Source organism: Chionomys nivalis, chromosome 10 (assembly GCF_950005125.1).
Source record: "Chionomys nivalis chromosome 10, mChiNiv1.1, whole genome shotgun sequence".
In the NCBI taxonomy this organism is placed as follows: Eukaryota; Metazoa; Chordata; class Mammalia; order Rodentia; family Cricetidae; genus Chionomys; species Chionomys nivalis.
In genome coordinates this window covers 28,077,130-28,095,125 of record NC_080095.1, presented here as the reverse complement: position 1 = coordinate 28,095,125, position 17,996 = coordinate 28,077,130, and the positions used below count along the sequence as shown (strand labels likewise).

At 36.1% G+C, this 17,996-nt stretch overlaps 1 protein-coding gene across 1 annotated transcript in view; it reads right to left on the bottom strand.

Annotated features, from left to right (window-relative positions):
- Positions 1–17,996, bottom strand: part of Eml5 (EMAP like 5) — a 114,017-nt gene that overhangs the window by 76,234 nt on the left and 19,787 nt on the right. The window contains exons 3-8 of the mRNA XM_057782639.1: positions 17,219–17,317; positions 14,292–14,360; positions 6,732–6,917; positions 4,763–4,898; positions 3,299–3,500; positions 1,866–2,003 (exon numbers count right to left, since the gene is read on the bottom strand). Of these exons, the coding sequence (XP_057638622.1) occupies positions 1,866–2,003; positions 3,299–3,500; positions 4,763–4,898; positions 6,732–6,917; positions 14,292–14,360; positions 17,219–17,317 (830 nt within the window). The remainder of the gene's footprint in view (positions 1–1,865; positions 2,004–3,298; positions 3,501–4,762; positions 4,899–6,731; positions 6,918–14,291; positions 14,361–17,218; positions 17,318–17,996) is intronic.

The window sequence follows — 17,996 nt, the reverse complement described above, 5'->3', positions numbered from 1 at the left end:
TTAATTATTTAGAGTAACAAGGTTAAGTAGGCTAGCCTTGAACTCAGGCTTTCAACTCACAATCCTTCTGCCTTAATCTCCTGAACAGCTAAGATTACAACAAGTCTGCACCATCAGGCTCAGCTGTGAAGAAGTTTTGAGTAGGTGAAAAAAGAAAAGAAAAAAAACCAGAGTGAGGTACAGAAAACTGATTAGAGAGATGGGCCCTCACACCATGTCAAGGATTAGAAACTTCATCATAAGGAGCAGAAAGCCTTTGGAGAGAGGATGGATGAAACACGTGTGGCTTAAAAGAAATCTCTAAAACCAAGCTGGAAGTGAGTTGGAAACTTCTTCCCTGCTGTGGCTTCCATAGTGCCAGAAGTGCTATGCAGGTTGCTGGAGGAGAAAAGGCATCAGTGACCTTACCTAATCACTCACAGACAGAGGGACGCATAGGGCCACCTAAATCACTGGCTATAGACATGTATGCTAGGAGAGAGGCCTCATCAGGCTCCAATAGAGTTCCAAACCCATGGTCACACCAGGGGCGCTAGTTACCCTGGGTGGTCAGAAAACAAAGGAAAAAGAATGAGTGTGAGAAAAAGATGTATAGGGAAGAAGAAGGGTCGGTAGTGGGCAACTATCAGCTGACACAGGGCAAGGAATGAGAGTAATCAGAATGCATTATATGTGTAGGAAATTGTCAAGACACAGATTTATTTAACAAAGAAAGAAGAAATCTCTATCATGCCGCAGGGAATGGTTTCGAGGTGGTAAAGAGAGCAGTTAGGAGGGCTGTTCCACTGATCCTGTGAGGAGACGGCAAAGCCTACACAGGGAATAATAGTAAAACTACACGGAAGGTAATGAACTAGACAGCTTCTGTGGAAGCAACTCAAACAAGAAAGGCAAAGTTAAAAAATGAATTAAAAATTTCTAGGTAGAGGATTACTGAGATGGAGAAGAAAGATTTCATAAACACTGATCTGTGAACATGCTGCGGCTCTACAGTACTGTTTTTAACAATGACAAAGGACAGAAATTCAATGTAATTCAACATAAATTAGGTACAGCTTTAACAAATTCTGTTTGTTTGTTTGTTTGGGACAGGGTCTACCTATACAGCCTTGGCTGGCTGGAACTCAGTAGGTAGGCCGGGCTGGCTTCAAACTCACAGCAATTCACCTGCCTCTGCTTCCTGGTGCTGGGATTAATGGCATATGTCATTATGCCCAGCCTTTTAATAAATTCCTTAAGCATTTCTAGTTATACAAATAAGAGGATACAGGCATTTTTCAAAACATGAAGATATAAACAAACAAAAAAACCCCCTACTCCACCATTTCTCATAGCCTTGAGGATATTTAAGAACAAAGGATCATAACTGAAAATAATACTACCAACAGCAAATCAAGACCCAAATTTGTAGTTCACACTGCAGCTACCACTGCACTAAGCATTCTTTTTTTAAAATAACATATTTCTTTTCCATGTATATGTCTGTGAACCTGCTTGAGGTTATCTGCACTACACATGTGCAGGAGCCTGTAGAAGCCAGAAGACGGAGTCAGATTTCATAGAACTTGGGGTTACAAATAGTTGTGAGCCACCAAGTAGGTTCTGGGCAGTTCCTCTGTAAGAACAGAAGCTCTCTTAAACACTGAGCCATCTCTCCAACACATTTGCTAAGCATTCTTAATTCCCCCAGATAAAACTTCTTGAGTTTAATTTTCCAACAAAAAGTATGTTCATTTAATGAAGTATGTTCATTTATTTGGCACACATATAAAAGAAGAGGGTATCCAAGTGGATAAGAGCAATGAGTACTCTACATTCTAACAAAACAGTAAATTACTGTTTCTGCTTCTACTTTAATAGCATACCTCACTCTAAGGACAGTGAATGACCCATCCTTCATTCCAAGGGCAAGATGGATTCCATCTACATTGACAGCAGCACATCGAATCGGTTCTTCCATATTACATCTTGCTATTAAAGCATGATCTACAAGGCTCCAAATCCTATACAATTTAATTCAAAAATAAAAATAGTTAATGTATACTGTAAAAATGATAATCTATATAAGAACATTAAAGTTAAAATAATCTGGTTTAAAGTAAGACAATATTCTAGTGATATTTTGTTTGTATTCTAAAAAATAATGCTTGCCTGAAGATCAAAGTACAGAGCTAAGTCACTAGTTAGCCACAGAGGTCAGGCAATGGTGGCTCACACCTTTAATCCCAGCACTCTGTGAGTTCAAGGCCACCCTGAACTACACTTTGATCTGTCTCAAAGAAAAAGAGAAAGGCAGTGGTGGCTCACACCTTTAATCCCAGTACTTGGGAGTCACACACCTTTAATCCCAACATTAGGGAGGTAAAGACAGGAAGGGATATAATTAGGGAGAGAGAGACAGAGAGAGGAATATAAGGCAGGAGAATACAGGAGCTCACCACATTCAGTCTGAGTATTCGTGGAGACGGGATCTTGCCCCCTTCAATCTGAGGACTAGGCAAAGGTAAAAAGTCTCTCTAGTGGGTGGCCCTTTACTTCTCTGATCTTTCAGCATTTAACCCAATATCTGACTCTGGGTTTTTATTATTAAGACCAATTAGAGTTTGCAATACACTAATTCCCTTTAAATTCCACAAATTGATTTGCATTTTCTTTGGATTCTTCCTACAGATACAGTCATCTGTACAAAAATAGTTTCTTTCTAGTGACTCTCCTTTATTCCCTCCCCTCTCTCGCTCTCATGTTCCTTGTCCCAAACATCTCTATTTGGCCGTTCTACACTAGTGAATCACTATCTTTCCTGACCACAAAGTTTCATTGCTGCAATTAAGTGCTTTGTTTACTGAAGATTTCTTGTTCTGTATCACAAGTGTCAGTAAACAGATCCTCTGGGACAAACCAGGTGGCTGGATGTTTTTATAGACTGAAAACTAAAAATAAATTTTATAAATTTTAATTGTTAAAAATCATAAAAGAATAAAATTTTGAAACACAAGAAAATGCACAAAGTTCAGATTTCATGTCTATAAATAAAGTTTTATAAGAACACAGACACACTCATTTGTTTACACATTGCCTACAGCTTACATACCATCACAGAGGTAGATTTTAGAACAAATTTTACACATATTTATTTGTGTATATGCATCTGCATACCTGAGCACCATGGCAGGTCAGAGGCATGCACAATCCATTTAAGGCATATGACCACAAACATGTTCTTAGTTGGTAAGATACTAGTTCTTACAGTCTGAATTTGAAATTGCTTAGTCCCTTACCAAAGAAATGATTTACTTACCTGACTGAACGATCATCACTTCCAGTCACGGCCAAAGGTTTAGTAGGATGAACAGCAAGTGCCCAAAGTTCACCTTCACAATGGCCTTGCATAAGTAGGAAAGGTTTATTTCTTTCATGCACAACAATTTCAAAAATTTCACTGTCCTGTGTTCCAACTAAAATGTGGTCACCTCGCCAACAAACACTCCTCACAGACAAACCTGTAAAAAGCACATTAAATACCAATATTGTAAATGTCAATGCTACAGTAATAAAATGCAGTATAAATTGGAAATTAATTTTCATATCTTTTATATCTTGATTATAAGACAGAGCACGAAAGTCTGGGTGTACACTCCCATTGTCTTCAATTGTTTGTATTCTTTTCCTTATGAAACAATAGATTTCTTTTTTGTATACCAAATTTCTAACTATCTTTAGATAAACTTTTTCCTTCTCCTTGCTACACAATTCTGAGAGTCAGACTATGTTTGTAGTTAGGCTCTCACAAGCGCTCACAATGGGTAAGTGCTCAGGACCTGCCTTTAGAGAAGTGCATTGTGTGTTTTTATAAGAATCTTACTTCTCACTGTATTTCATTTCTTAAATCTGCTTATTAACATATTTAAAGAAAGAAAACATTCACTTTTATTTTATCTGCATTGTCCACAGTTACTGTTGGGCCCTTATGAAAAACATTATTTTTTATACAATATTGCCAATATAAAGATACCAAATATCTTATAATATCCTCTTCAGAATAAAAGAAAAGGAATGTCATTATTTTCTAAGCTTCTGAATAATGCTCATCTAAACTAATAAAAATAAGAGTAACGGCTAACATCTAAAAGCTTACAATGTACTGAAGAGTTTAAATAACTAATGTGTATTAATTCATTCAATACTAGGAGATATTCATAGTGGCTTTAATTTACAGATGAGGCTAAACAATTAGACTGGAGTTATATACATCTCTCCAGTGGCACCAATATTATTTAAATAATATTTTAAGTAAATATTATCTAAATGTGTTACTTCCAATTTTAGTCTTATAATCCAATGACATAATAGTAACTAATATGTTACACTGAGAATTTATTCTATTATGCCTATTTTAAGTCCCCTAATTGCTGAAAAAGTAAATTCTCTGAATAAAGAAAATTAGCTTAAATCATCAATAACAAAAGTTTACCAATTCCCAATATATTTCAGTTGTGTAATTATTTGGCAAATAGTTCTATTTAGCATTGTAACAGTAAAATATTTTTCAAAATTCACAGGGAAAAAAGTAAATGTCTATCAGATGTCTCTGTTGGTCTCATTACAACAGGCATTAGACACACAAAAGAACCTTTGTCATGATAGTGAGCCCAGCTATCAACAAAACCTCCAAGAGGAACGTATAGAAGACGTGTGTATACCAAAAGGCAACCATTGGTCCACTCACAATTTTCTTAGCATAATGCATTCATTTTATTATTACCTTTGTATCCCTGGTCTGTTTCCCTGAGATCAATCACAGTAATTGGTTTAAAAGTTAAATCCCAAAGACGAATACAGCCGTCTCTGCCACCAGTAGCAAAGCCTTCTTCACAAGCATTCATACTAAAAATTCCCGCCTAGGTGAAGGTAGAAATCAACTTAGCAACATAGACTTCTTAAGAACATCTACTAGGCTGGGTAGTGGTGACTCACACCTTTAATCTCAGCACTTGGGATGTAAAAGCAGCTGAATCTCTGAGCTCAAGGCCAGCCTGGTCTACAGAGCAAGTTCCGGGACAGCCAGGGCTACACAGAGAAATCCTGGCTCAGGGTGGGGAAGGGGGAAATATACTAAATAAAGGCAAAAAAATCACTCAGCAATATTTTCTTATGAAACATAAATAAATAAACATACCAATAACATATCAAAAATATAATCCATCATTAGAAAGTCAATATGGAATTGAGGCAGTATTTAATAATATGTATATAACAAAAGAAAGTTAAATATTGTACTGTATATAAAATTAATTCTAGAAGGCAAAACTCTAAATGTAATAAATAAGTGTTTAAACATCATAATACTCATGTGACTGAGTTATAAGACTTTTTTTTTTTTGGTTTTTTTCGAGACAGGATTTCTCTGTGGCTTTGGAGCCTGTCCTGGAACTAGCTCTTGTAGACCAGGCTGGTCTTGAACTCACAGAGATTCACCTGCCTCTTGCCTCCCAAGTGCTGGGATTAAAGGCATGCGCCACAGACAGTTTTATACATGATAAAAAAAACTATAAACCATAAAGGAAAAACCTTTCACTTTTCTGTGCATGTATGTGCAGGACTAGGATTGAACCTAGGACTCCACAATGCTAGATGAGCATTCTATCTCTTAGCTACATCCATGGCCCCTACCTGCAACGTATATATTGAAAAACTACATATCTCTAATATACGAATGAACAAAAATCCTAATACAACCAACTAGAGTAAAAGACAAAAGAACAATTAATAAAAAATGACAAATCAAAGAAGTTAACATTTTTCTTCCAGAAGATAAGCAAAAATTTTCAACACTTCATATTCTACACTGAAAAATATGAAGAGAAAAAACTAGTGTTTTTACATACTAGAGATTATAATAAGAATTACCACACCTTTAGTTTAAAAAACTGATATTTTTGTTTCCAGATACTTTGCTTACAGCAAGAAATTCATACATGGTTCTTTAGCACGTCAGTACTTTCCAGTTGACAATCTTACCATGCTAACCAACTCCCTTCACTGTTTGAGGAGAGATGATTCAACTGCTAAACAGTCTAAAAAAATGTTAACAATACATTTTTTCTAATTTAATTAAATGAAAATCTCATGAATTAAAAAAAATCCCAAGGACTAGAGAGATGGCTCTTTAGTTAAAATCATTGGCTTCTCTTCCAGATGAACTGGATTCAATTCCTAGCAGCCACATGGAAGCTCACGCCTTCTTCTGGCCTCCAAAGATACACATACATGGCACATACATACAAGCAAAACACCACATGCACAAAGTAAATAAATAACAATTTAATCTATTAAAAATATTAAATCCCTTCTTCCCTGGATTAATGAATCTATGGTTTTGGTTTTGGGTAATTTCCTATATGTTCCCAAACTGCCTACTGGTTAAGCTGGCCTTAACACTAGCTTTATTTTACTAAAGCTAATCTAGAAACTCTATGAGTAAAGTCAGCAAACTTTACTCACCACTATTCTGACACTGTTACAGCAATGGTAATAAGATGATAATTATACTATGTTAATAAATATGTATGAGTCTAATTACATGGTTCTTCATTGAAATCTTGAAACAAATTGTTAGAAGAGCATTTTTCAAGAAACTGAGAAGACTAGCAACAGGTTATATTAGATAGCTTGTTTTAAGAAAGTAAAGTGGTAAACATCTAAAAGTATTTCAAATATTCACATATACTTACAGTATGGGCTCCTTGTATTGTTCGTATAAGATTGATTCCTTTCCAAACATATATATCTCCATTGAGTGCACCAGAATATGTTAATTCATCCCGAGCACAGGCTAGGCACAATATTGTCTGCAGGTCACCTGTTTTACCAAAAACTCCTCGTTTGGGGGTCAGAGCATTTCCACACAAACTCCAGAACTAAAATGTATACAGTATAAGCATATTATCAAATAATGCTTATAAAACCAAGTAAAGTATTTTCAATAATTCGATGCTATACTATGGCAGCAGACTAGAAATTACTTAAAATAATTGTCTTATGATAAAATAACATTCAATGTTTATATCCTCATCCTTGTGTTGCCACAAGCTGTTATAGCAGATTAGTCACTAGTTTCAATCTTTATCTGTAAGAGTAAGGAATTTGAGCTAACATTTCCTTTAAAGCTATATTTAAGTAGGGAGGGGATGGAAGTGAAGGGTAAGGGAATAGGTGGAGGAGGATTAACTAACTTAAAGGAGGTAAAAAGCTATATGGAAACCTAGTACTTTATATGCTTTCTAAGTGTGTGAGTGAGTGTGTGTGTGTGTGTGTGTGTGTATTTTTGATACAAAAGTATTAAACTGGAGTTACCTTACTCAGGGAATAATGTTCTCCCAGAAGCTATAAGATGCCAAATAAAAAGAACAGGCCAAGAATACTTGTTCTAATATGTTCTAGATACTCCAAACCAATATAGGTTACTCCCACCATTTCTTTTTTTTTAAATATTTATTTATTTATTATGTATACAATATTCTGTCTGTATGTATGCCTGCAGGCCAGAAGAGGGCACCAGACCCCATTACAGATGGTTGTGAGCCACCATGTGGTTGCTGGGAATTGAACTCAGGACCTTTGGAAGAGTAGTCAATGCTCTTAACTACTGAGCCATCTCTCCAGCCCTACTCCCACCATTTCTGGTTGCCCACTAGAGCTTGATGGTAAGACCATATTGCTGAAGATAAAACACACTTTGGACACATAGAAATCAGATTAACACTAACCAGAAATTTTCCTCCCTGCTTGCCACCTTTCATGGCATCAGGAAATGTTACATAACTCACTTGGAGGAAAAAGTCATCAAACAGTCTTACCCTGTTGTGAACCCATTGTTTTAATAATGACCATTGGTCATTCCTTAAGTGCAATAGTGTCATGGATGTTATGGAGTTAACCAACCACTGAGTGAGAGGAGTTCCAGTGATGGGGATAAATCTGGGAGAAATTAGGGAGAGGAGCACAAGTGGATATGATCAAGATACACAAATTCTATGATTTCTCAAAGAATTAATACAAAGGATCTTATATTTCAAACACTCTGTTTTTAAAAAATCTACATGTAATTTGCATTAAAAAGTTGGGAGTGAGTTAGGAATGAAAGTGAAGACAAAGGTTGGGAATATAGCTCAGTTGAAGGTAGTTTGCTTAGTGTCTGTGCAAGGCCCTGGTTTCAATCTCAAGTGCCAGAAAGGTAGGGAGAACATTATGTTGAATCTGATACAAACAGTTAAGATGGGGGAGAGGGCTGAAAAAAAAGAATATATGTCATTTTCATGGATAGTCTCAAGCTCTGTTTATAAAGCTTAAAAATAAGATACCCATTAGAAACAACCAATTTATCCTTGGGAGAGGGCAGATTCGAGCATGAGTCGTCACAGTTATTATTCAGTGTTTAATAAATTTTTATAGTTTGCACAGAGAAAAAAATATGAATGTGGTAAGGCAGAGATATACACATGAAATTGTTCTAAATAAAGAAACTGAATCCCTAGAATATTATTTTATAAAAAAGTAAATTACCATTTAATATATTTTAATATTGCATCTTTAAATTTTAAACTCTGAAGCATCACAGAATTAAAATTTATGATACTTAGCCATTCATGTAGCTAATGAGTACTTTGAATGTGTGAAATTTTATGACTTCTACCTAAAAGCACCATCCATAATTTATATTCACAAAAATAGTTGGTCTTGCCCTTTCACCCAGTCCCAATTTGATTCTATTATTTTCTTCCAGCTCAGTGACTGTCAATCTTGGCTTCACATTAGAATCACCTGGGGAGAGTTACAACTCCTAAACACCCACTGAGATGAAATGAGATATAATCTTTGAGGAAGAAAGTCTAGGCTTCCAAATGCTTTTGAGACTCAGCAGGAGCTAATCCCTCTGTTCTAGAATCCCGATCAGTACTGTCAAATAGAAACTCAATGAAAACAGAAATTTCTCCCTCACTTCCTACGTGTGTGTGTGTGTGTGTGTGTGGATAAATATATGTGTTTATAATGTGTATATATATAATATTATATATATATATATATGATTTCATACAGTGAACCCCAGAAACATATGGTTCTTGAGTATTTGAAATGTGGCTAAAGACTGAAGAAATGAATTTTAAATTTCATTTCATTTGCGCTTATACTTAAATTCCTCTATGCCTTAGTGTCTGCTGTACTAGGCAGTACAATTTTAGATCATCTTTGGGATTTAAGTTTCCTTGCATGTACTGCTGGCACAAAAATACCACTTTACTACTCACTGTCACTACCAAAGGAAAAGAAATGTAATTCATAACACAGTTTAGACTCAGAAGATGAGCTCTTAAACTAAAACTAAAACAGTTTTAGCTTTAGGGGTTCTGGAAATGGAAAATCTAGGTAAGAACAGACTCAACACCAACATAATACAAGAGATGGAAGAGAGGATTTCAGGCATTGAAAATATGATAGAATAAATAGATACAATGGTCAAAGAAAATGTTAAATCCAGAAAATTCCTGACACAAAACATCCAGGAAATTCGGAACACTATAATGGAAAGATTACCCATGCTCAAGGATCAGTAGGATTAGCATAGTAAAAGTGACCATCCTACCAAAAGCAATCTACAGACTGAACTCAATCCCCATCAAAATTCCAACACAATTCTTTACAGACCTCGAATGAACAATATTCAACGTCATATGGAAAAACAAACAAAAAACAGTACAGCTAAAACAGTCCTGTATGATAAAAGAACTTCTGAAGGTATCATCATCCCTGATTTCAAGCTCCACTACAGAGTTATAGTAATAAAACCCACATGGTATTGGCATAGAAAGATTGGTTGATAAATGGAATTGAAGATGCAAACATAAATCCACACGCTTATGAGCACCTGACTTTTTTTTTTTTTACAAAGAAGTCATAAATATACAATGGAAAAATGAAAGTATCTTCAACAAAGGGTGCTGGTCTAACTAGATGTCAGCAAGGAGAAGAATGCCAATGGATCCATATCTATTACCCTGCACAAAACTTAAGTCCAAGTGAATCAAAGACCTTAACATAAAACCAGGTACACTAAACCTGGCAGAAGAGAAAGCAGGGAATAGTCTTTTTTTAAAAAAAAATATTTATTTATTTATTTATTTATTTATTTATTTATTATGTATACAATATTCTGTCTGTGTGTATGCCTGCATGCCAGAAGAGGGCACCAGACCTCGTTACAGATGATTGTGAGCCACCGTGCGGTTGCTGGGAATTGAACTCAGGACCTTTGGAAGAGCAGGCAATGCTCTTAACCTCTGAGCCATCTCTCCAGCCCCCGGGAATAGTCTTAAGAGCATTGGCACAGGAGACAGCTTTCTGAACAGAACACCAATACTACAGACACTCAGATGAACAATTAAATAATGGGACATCAAGAAACTGAAAAGCTTCTACAAGGCAAAGGACACCATCAATAGGACAAACTAGCATCCTACAGAATAGGAAAAGATTTTCACCAACTCCACATCTGACAGAGGGCTAATATCTAAAGTATTTAAGAACTCAAGAAACTAGATATAAACAAACAAAATAATCTAATTTAAAAATGGGGTACATATCTAAACAGAGTTCTCAACAAAGAAATCTTAAAAAGCTGAGAAACACTTAAGGAAAAGTTCAATATCTTTAGCAATCAGCAAAATGCAAATCAAAATGACTCTGAGATTCTATCTTACACCTGTAAGAATGGTTAAGGGCAAAATCTCAAGCTCTTGCTGGAGAAGATACAGAGCAAGGGGAGCATTCCTCCATTGCTGGTGGGAATAGAAACTTATACAGCCACTTTGGAAATCAATATGGTGGTTTCTCAGAAAACTGGGAATCGATCTACCTCAAGACCCAGCTATACCACTCAAGGGCACATACCCAAAGGATACATTATCATACCACAAGGACACTTGCTCAACTATGTTCATAGTGCCTTTATTCATAGTAGCCAGAAACTGGACACAACCTAGATGTCCCACACCCAAAGAATGGATTAAAAAATGTGGTACCTGATAATAGCTTTTGCTGGAGAAGATGTGGGGTAAGGGGTATATTCCTCCATTGCTTGTGGGAGTACAGACTTGTACAGTTACTTTGGAAAACAATATGGAGATTTTTTTTTGAAAATTATGAAACAATCTACCTCAAGACCCAGCGATACCACTTTTGGGTATATACCCAAAGGATGCTCAATCGTACCACAAGGACATGTGCTCAACTATGTTTATAGCAGTATTATTCATAATAGCCAGAGCCCAGAAACAACCGAGATGCTCCTCAACCAAAGAATGAATAAAAAAAATGTAGTACATCTACACAATGGAGTAATGGAATTTAGCAGAAAATAATGACATCTTGAAATTTGCATACAAATGGATGGATCTAGACAAAACCATACTGAGTGAGGTAACTCAGACACAGAAAGACAAATATAATATGTACTCACTCATAGTGGCTTTTAGACATAAAGCAAAGAAAAACCAGTCTATAGTCCACAACCCCAGAGAACTCAGATAACAAAAAGGACCCTAAGAGAGACATAAATGGATCTACATAGGAAGGAGAAAAAGACAAGGTGTTCTGAGTAAATTGGGAGCATGGGAGACAGGAGAGAAGGTAAAGGGGAAGAGGGGAGGAAGAGAGAGGAGCAGGGGGAAAATGTATAGGTCAATACAAACAATAAAAAAGAAAATGTGGTACATTTATACAATTGGAGTATTACTCATCTTTTTAAAAACAATGACATCATGAAATTTGCAGAACTAGATAAAAAATCATCCAGAGTGAGGTAACCCAAACCAGAAAGACAAATATGCTATGTACTCTCTTATAAGTGGGTGTTAGCTGTAAAGTATGATCATGCTAAAGTCCATAGACCCAGAAAGGCTAAGTAACAAGGAAGGTTCAAGGAAGGGGCATGTTGATCTCCCTGGAAAGGGGAAATAGAATAGATTTTGCAGGCTGACTGGGGGCAGATGGACATGGGAACAGGAGGGATCAGGTCAGGGGAAGCATGAAGGAAGAGAGTACTGGGAGAGATGACCGGAGCTGGGGGCATTTCAGGGGTAAGGTAGAAACCTAGTGCAGTAGAAACTCCCTGGATTCTAGGATGATGACTCCTAGTAATGGAGGATACAGAGCCTGTAACCAAGCAAGGCCTCCAGTGGAGCGACGGGGCCATCAGCCAGTCACAATACCTTTAACCTACAATTCGTCCTGCCTGCAAGATGTGCTGGGGTAAAGGTAGTGCCAAGCTTGTGAGAGTCGCCAACCAACGACTGTTCCAACTTGAGACCTACACCACAAGAGGAAGCCCACACCTGACACTGCCTGGAGGGCCACAAACCAAAGGCTGGACAGCCTAGAGACCTAAGATAGAACCAAACAAGACTGGCACACACACACAAAGGTCAATGAAATGATTCCTAATGATATTCTGCTATACTCGTAGACTGGAGCCTACCATAATCATCATCAGGGAAGCCTCATCCAAAAACTAGTGGGAGTCAATGCAGAGACCCATGGTCAAACATTAGGCGGAGCTTAGACAATGCTGAGGAAGAGGGAGAAGAAGGATTGTAGGAGCCAGAGTGGTCAAGGACATCAAAAGAACACAGCCCACAGAATCAACTAACCAGGGATTATAGGGGCTCATAGAGACTGGAGGGACCATCAGAAAACCTATATGGGTCTGACCTAGGCATTCTGCATATATGTTGTGGTTGTGTAGCTTGGTGTTCTTGTGGGACTAGTAACAGTGAGAATGGAGGCTGTTTCTGACTCTTCTGCCTGATTTTAAGGCCCTTTTCCTCCGATTTGGTTACCCCATCGAGTCTTAATATGAGGGTATATGCCTAGTCTTATTGTAACTTGTTATGTGATGTTTGCTGGATATCCCTGGGGGGCCTGATCTTTCCTGAAAAGAAATGGAGGGAGAATGGATCTGGAGGAGAGTGGAGGTTGGGGGAGGGACTGAGAGGAGAGGAAAGAAGGAAAACTGTAGATGGGATTTATGAGAGAATAAATATTTTTAAACTTTTAGCTTTATTTACAATATAATCATCAGTAAGATCTCTTTATTATTACTTTACCAACTACTTATTATTTAATATAGCATATATTATATATGACATATATATCTAATAAGTTTGTATATATATATACATATATATTTCAAGTACTATAACAAAAATCACCTTAGATAAAAGGACAAAAATATCTATCTTCCCAGAGCTTAAAATATCTGCCTAAAACCTTGGGGAAGAAGTGGAGGGAGACACAGAAAAGAATGACAGAACACAGATTCTCACTCACTAGGAATTAACTTTCCAGGAGCAATTATATAAGACAGTAGAAGAGAAACAAGTATTTGGCATTTGCACCAATGATTTAAAGCTAACTATAAACGTAATGTGTGGTTGTTATCTCTTAGAGGCCTGTTCTTTTCTAATAAGAGACAGAAAGGGAGTGGATCTGGAGGGAGGGGAGGCAGGGAAGTACTGAAAGGTGTAGGAGGGAAAGGAAAACTATAACCCTGATATATTGTATGAGAAAAGATTCTATTTTCAATAAAAATGTAAAAAATAAAGGTCACCACTTACTTTATAGGCTTCAAAATCTAACTACAGTAAAACAAAACCTATAGTTTGCATAAGCAAATACACAGTAACTATCAAAGTGGAAGTCCCTTCAGGTGCAAACATAGAAAAAACAACCCCAAGCATTTGAACATATGCTGCCTTTTAAGTCATCAACTCTGAGGATGGTAGGAACTGTCATAGACGCAAAATGTGGGAAAAAAACCTGACTGTGGTTAACTGACTCACACATGTTAAGTGTCTCTAAGTAACAGTAGTGATGTCCATGTTGCTTCCACAAGGCAATATTACCTCTGCAAATGAAAAACTCTTAGTTTGTTTGATTTCCTATTTTTACATCTTACTTTGCAAGTGAAATATGAAGAAACAAGATGAGCACAGTAGAGTCTATCTTGCTAGACTATGTTTCCTAATAGGGAGTGACTCATCACTTCCCTTATAAAGCTTATACCATTATAATGTCTCAAAATATCTATACATTAAGCACTTGCTAGAGTATTAAAAGGTTGACATTTTAACACAAGTCTTGTCAGAATCTGTAACTGTCATAAAAGGCTAACGGTGTGATGCAGATGTAGCCACAGAGAACCGGAAATGCCTGCTACAAAAGACGGAAACTTCTTGTACCTTGATATGCTTTACACCACAGCTGACAAGTTTATTTGGCTGGTACAAATCCCAAGAGATATCAAATATCTGCAAATAAATCAAATTGATGGTTAAAATACTCAGTATCATTTAAGAATCCTACCCAAATAACGAATTGGGCTAAATCCTCACCTATCAGAAACTATAGCAGCCTTGATAATGATAAAAATTGTACATTTCAAAATCTTATAAGAAAAAATAAGTATGATGATAAGTAACAAAGGCAATTTCTTAGTTTTGTTTAACTTTACAGAGCAACTAATAGAGTAAAATTTAACACATGTAATTTTAGTTGTTAAAGAATACTTGGATCCATGTAAGTAACAAGAGTAGTCCAGTAGAACTACAGCATGGGGTAGATGCCCAAGAATTGTTACAGAGGCAAAATTCCAAATGGGATACTCATATACTGAGATATACAGAATACTTCTACATTTTTAATCAGAACTACTTTAAGATCCAAACATTCATTTCACAGCCATATTTAGCCTTCATTTTTAAACTTTCTTGTTGTTTATAGGTCAAACAAAATTAGCTTGCATTTTCTTAAATTTTGTAGTACCTATGATTTTTATTCACATCTAATATTCCATAAATTCAAAGTACACACAAACCACATTGTTACAAAAAACTCAGGTGAATCAGAATATCTAATAGAAACAGCAATTAAGCAACAAATGAAAGAAAATCCATCACCCATTTGACCTGCTATACAGGTTGCTTCTCACCAAGTTTTTTTGGTCACTGTATAATTTAGCCTAAGAAGTCTGTCATCTCTAAAACTTTACAAAGCAATGCTCTCCAAAGATAGTAAGAGTACACTGGACAAGACACTGCTTAACAGCTCACCAGATCACCATAACAGACATTACATGGAAACACACCAATGCATTTTTTTGTTTTGTTTTTGTTTTTTAATTTCGAGGCAGGGTTTCTCTGTTTCTTTGGGGTCTGTCCTGGAACTAGCTCTGTAGACCAAGTTGGCCTCGAACTCACAGAGATCCACCTGCCTCTGCCTTCCGAGTGCTAGGATTAAAGGCCTGCTCCACCACTGCCTGGCTACACTAATGCAATTTTAATATAGTAATGACAACATTTTTAACAGTCTATTATCATTCAATACCATTTTTACAAAAATTGGTTTATAAATTCAAGGTACAAATTTGTGAAGTACTTTGATGCAAGTAAGTTAGAACAAGGTTGTCTAATAAGATATGGTAACATTTTAATAGTTATCAGTGGCCATGTAATAGGCTCCTTAAAGAATTTGCAAAAATCACTCCAAACTAAAAACTTATGAAATTTCTTACAAAACATTTACAGATGTTTACAAACTAATATCACTGACTATCATTCTAGTCTGGTTTAAAAAAAACAGACTTAAGAATTTATCTAAATTTTTGTCTAGGTCCATAAAATCACAGCATTTAATTTAAAAATCGATTACAAGGCCAGGCATGGTTGTGCACACCTTTAATCCCAGCACTTGGGGTGGAGCAAGCAGATCTCTATGGTTGAGGCCAGCCTGTTCTACATAGTGAGTTACAGGACAACCAGAACCCTGTAGAGACCCTGTCTTAAAAACAAAGAAACAAAATCTTGATTACAAAGCATTCCTTTTTGGGCTTTTGGGGGTTTTCTTTTTTGAGATAGGGTTTCTCTGTGTAGCCCTGGCTGTCCTGTCTCTGTAGACTAGGCTGGCCTTGAACTCACAGAGATCCACCTGCCTCTAAAGGCTTGCACCACTGCCGCCCAGCTACAAAGTATTCTTTGTTTGTTTGCTTGTTTGTTTATTGTTTTTATTGAGCTATGAATTTTTCCTGCTCCCCTTCCTTCCTCCCCTCTCCCCTTTACAAAATATTCTTAACATTAATCTTATATAACATATACAAAGCATTTTTTCACAGGTTTCCAAAATAAAAAATGTTAAGTCTCTAAACTTATTTATTTATTTTTATTTATTACATAGCTGGGATCGAACACAGCCTTGTGCATGCTAAGCAAGTACTCTTCCACACAGCAACATTTCTAGCATAATTTTAAATTTAAACAAGCAATATCATTTCCCCTTTTACTATAATACTTATGCAACATACTGGTAAATCAAACTAAACAGACCACATAATCTTAAAGTTAATATGTGAATAATTTATGTTTTCATATATACAACTCCTCAAATAGTAAAAATTAAATATCTGCAGTTTTTAAATAAATATTAAATTTAATAAAGCTGTTTAAAAATGAAAAATGCATGTTTTTAATGAAACAAGCATGTAGACATGCTTCAAACTAATGTACACAGTGGATCATGTGTTTTAGTCCTATGATAGATATGTATCTCAGATTTTTTTTATTATATTTTTATTTACTTATGTCCATGTGTATGAAGGCATCATTATCAAAAAGCCATCTCACTGGCCTACAATCTAAGATTTTATGGGTATTAATAATTGTGTAACTTTTTTACTTTAAAAGTTTTATTAATATTTCACATATCTTAAAGTTCCTCATTGAGCACTTGGGAGGCAGAGGCAGGCTAGATTTCTGTGAGTTCAAGGGCGAGTTCTGGGACAGCCAGGGTTCCACAGAGAAACCCTGCCTCAAAAAACAAACATACAAAAAAAATTTCCTCATTTAAAGTATGCAAATCAATGGTACTTAGTATACTTACAAAATTGTTCAACTGTAATTATACTTAGTTTTAGAAAATTCTATCATCTAAAAAATTTATTACACATTTCCCTTCCCCCTCCCTCTCCCTATAACTTTACCATTTTTTTACAAGTTGTACAATTTGTATTACCTGTGGGTATGTGACAATGACAAGACACAGACGAAAGCCCCTGAACTCTCTACCAGACTTGTCCTACCAGGTATTCATTAGAAAGCCCAGAGGAGGTACTCACTCTGTCAGTGTGACCAGGAGCCATAGACAACATTCTCCCCCTTTTCCAGTCCCAAACACAAACTGCATTCTTTGAATCGAGTCCAACTGAAACCAAGCGCTGGATTTTGTTCAAGAAGTGCAGGAGGGAATGAAAAGACAATTTAAATAACTATCACACTATAAATGGCAAATAAATTCTACTTATAACATCAAAATAAATCCATTCATATTCATATTTCAGACACCTTTTAAGGCAGATCGATGTATTCATCCCATTAATATTTGTACGTGCATTTAGTTTTTCATATGAAGAACTTTCAGTTCCATGAAATCCATTAAGTAGCATGATCAAACTCTAGCAAAAAGCTAAAACTTCTAAATAAACTAAAACACATCTTTTTAAATGCATTGTTGCACTGTCAAAAAATGAAGAAAAACTAAGAACAAAACAAAGGATTCTTGGTGAGAATCCTGAAGGGAAGAAAATATTTACTATGAATGTATCAAGTGAAGCCTGGTTACCCCAGTTCTTTGGGTTAATTGGTTTGTTTTACTGAAGGCTAAAGAAGAGTAGGAGAGAAAGTCTAGGGAATCTACCCACTATGGTGATTGGAACTGCAGCCTTTAACTAGAGGAATAAATTCTCCAGAACAGGGAACTTTGGAACAACTGTGGGCAATTGTGAAAGAAAAGAAAAATCTCCCTGAACATCTGAAAGCAGAATCAGCTTTCTCATTATTGTATGACGTAGGTTTACATTGGTCATGAACCCTGAAGTGGGAAATTCTTTTCAGAGG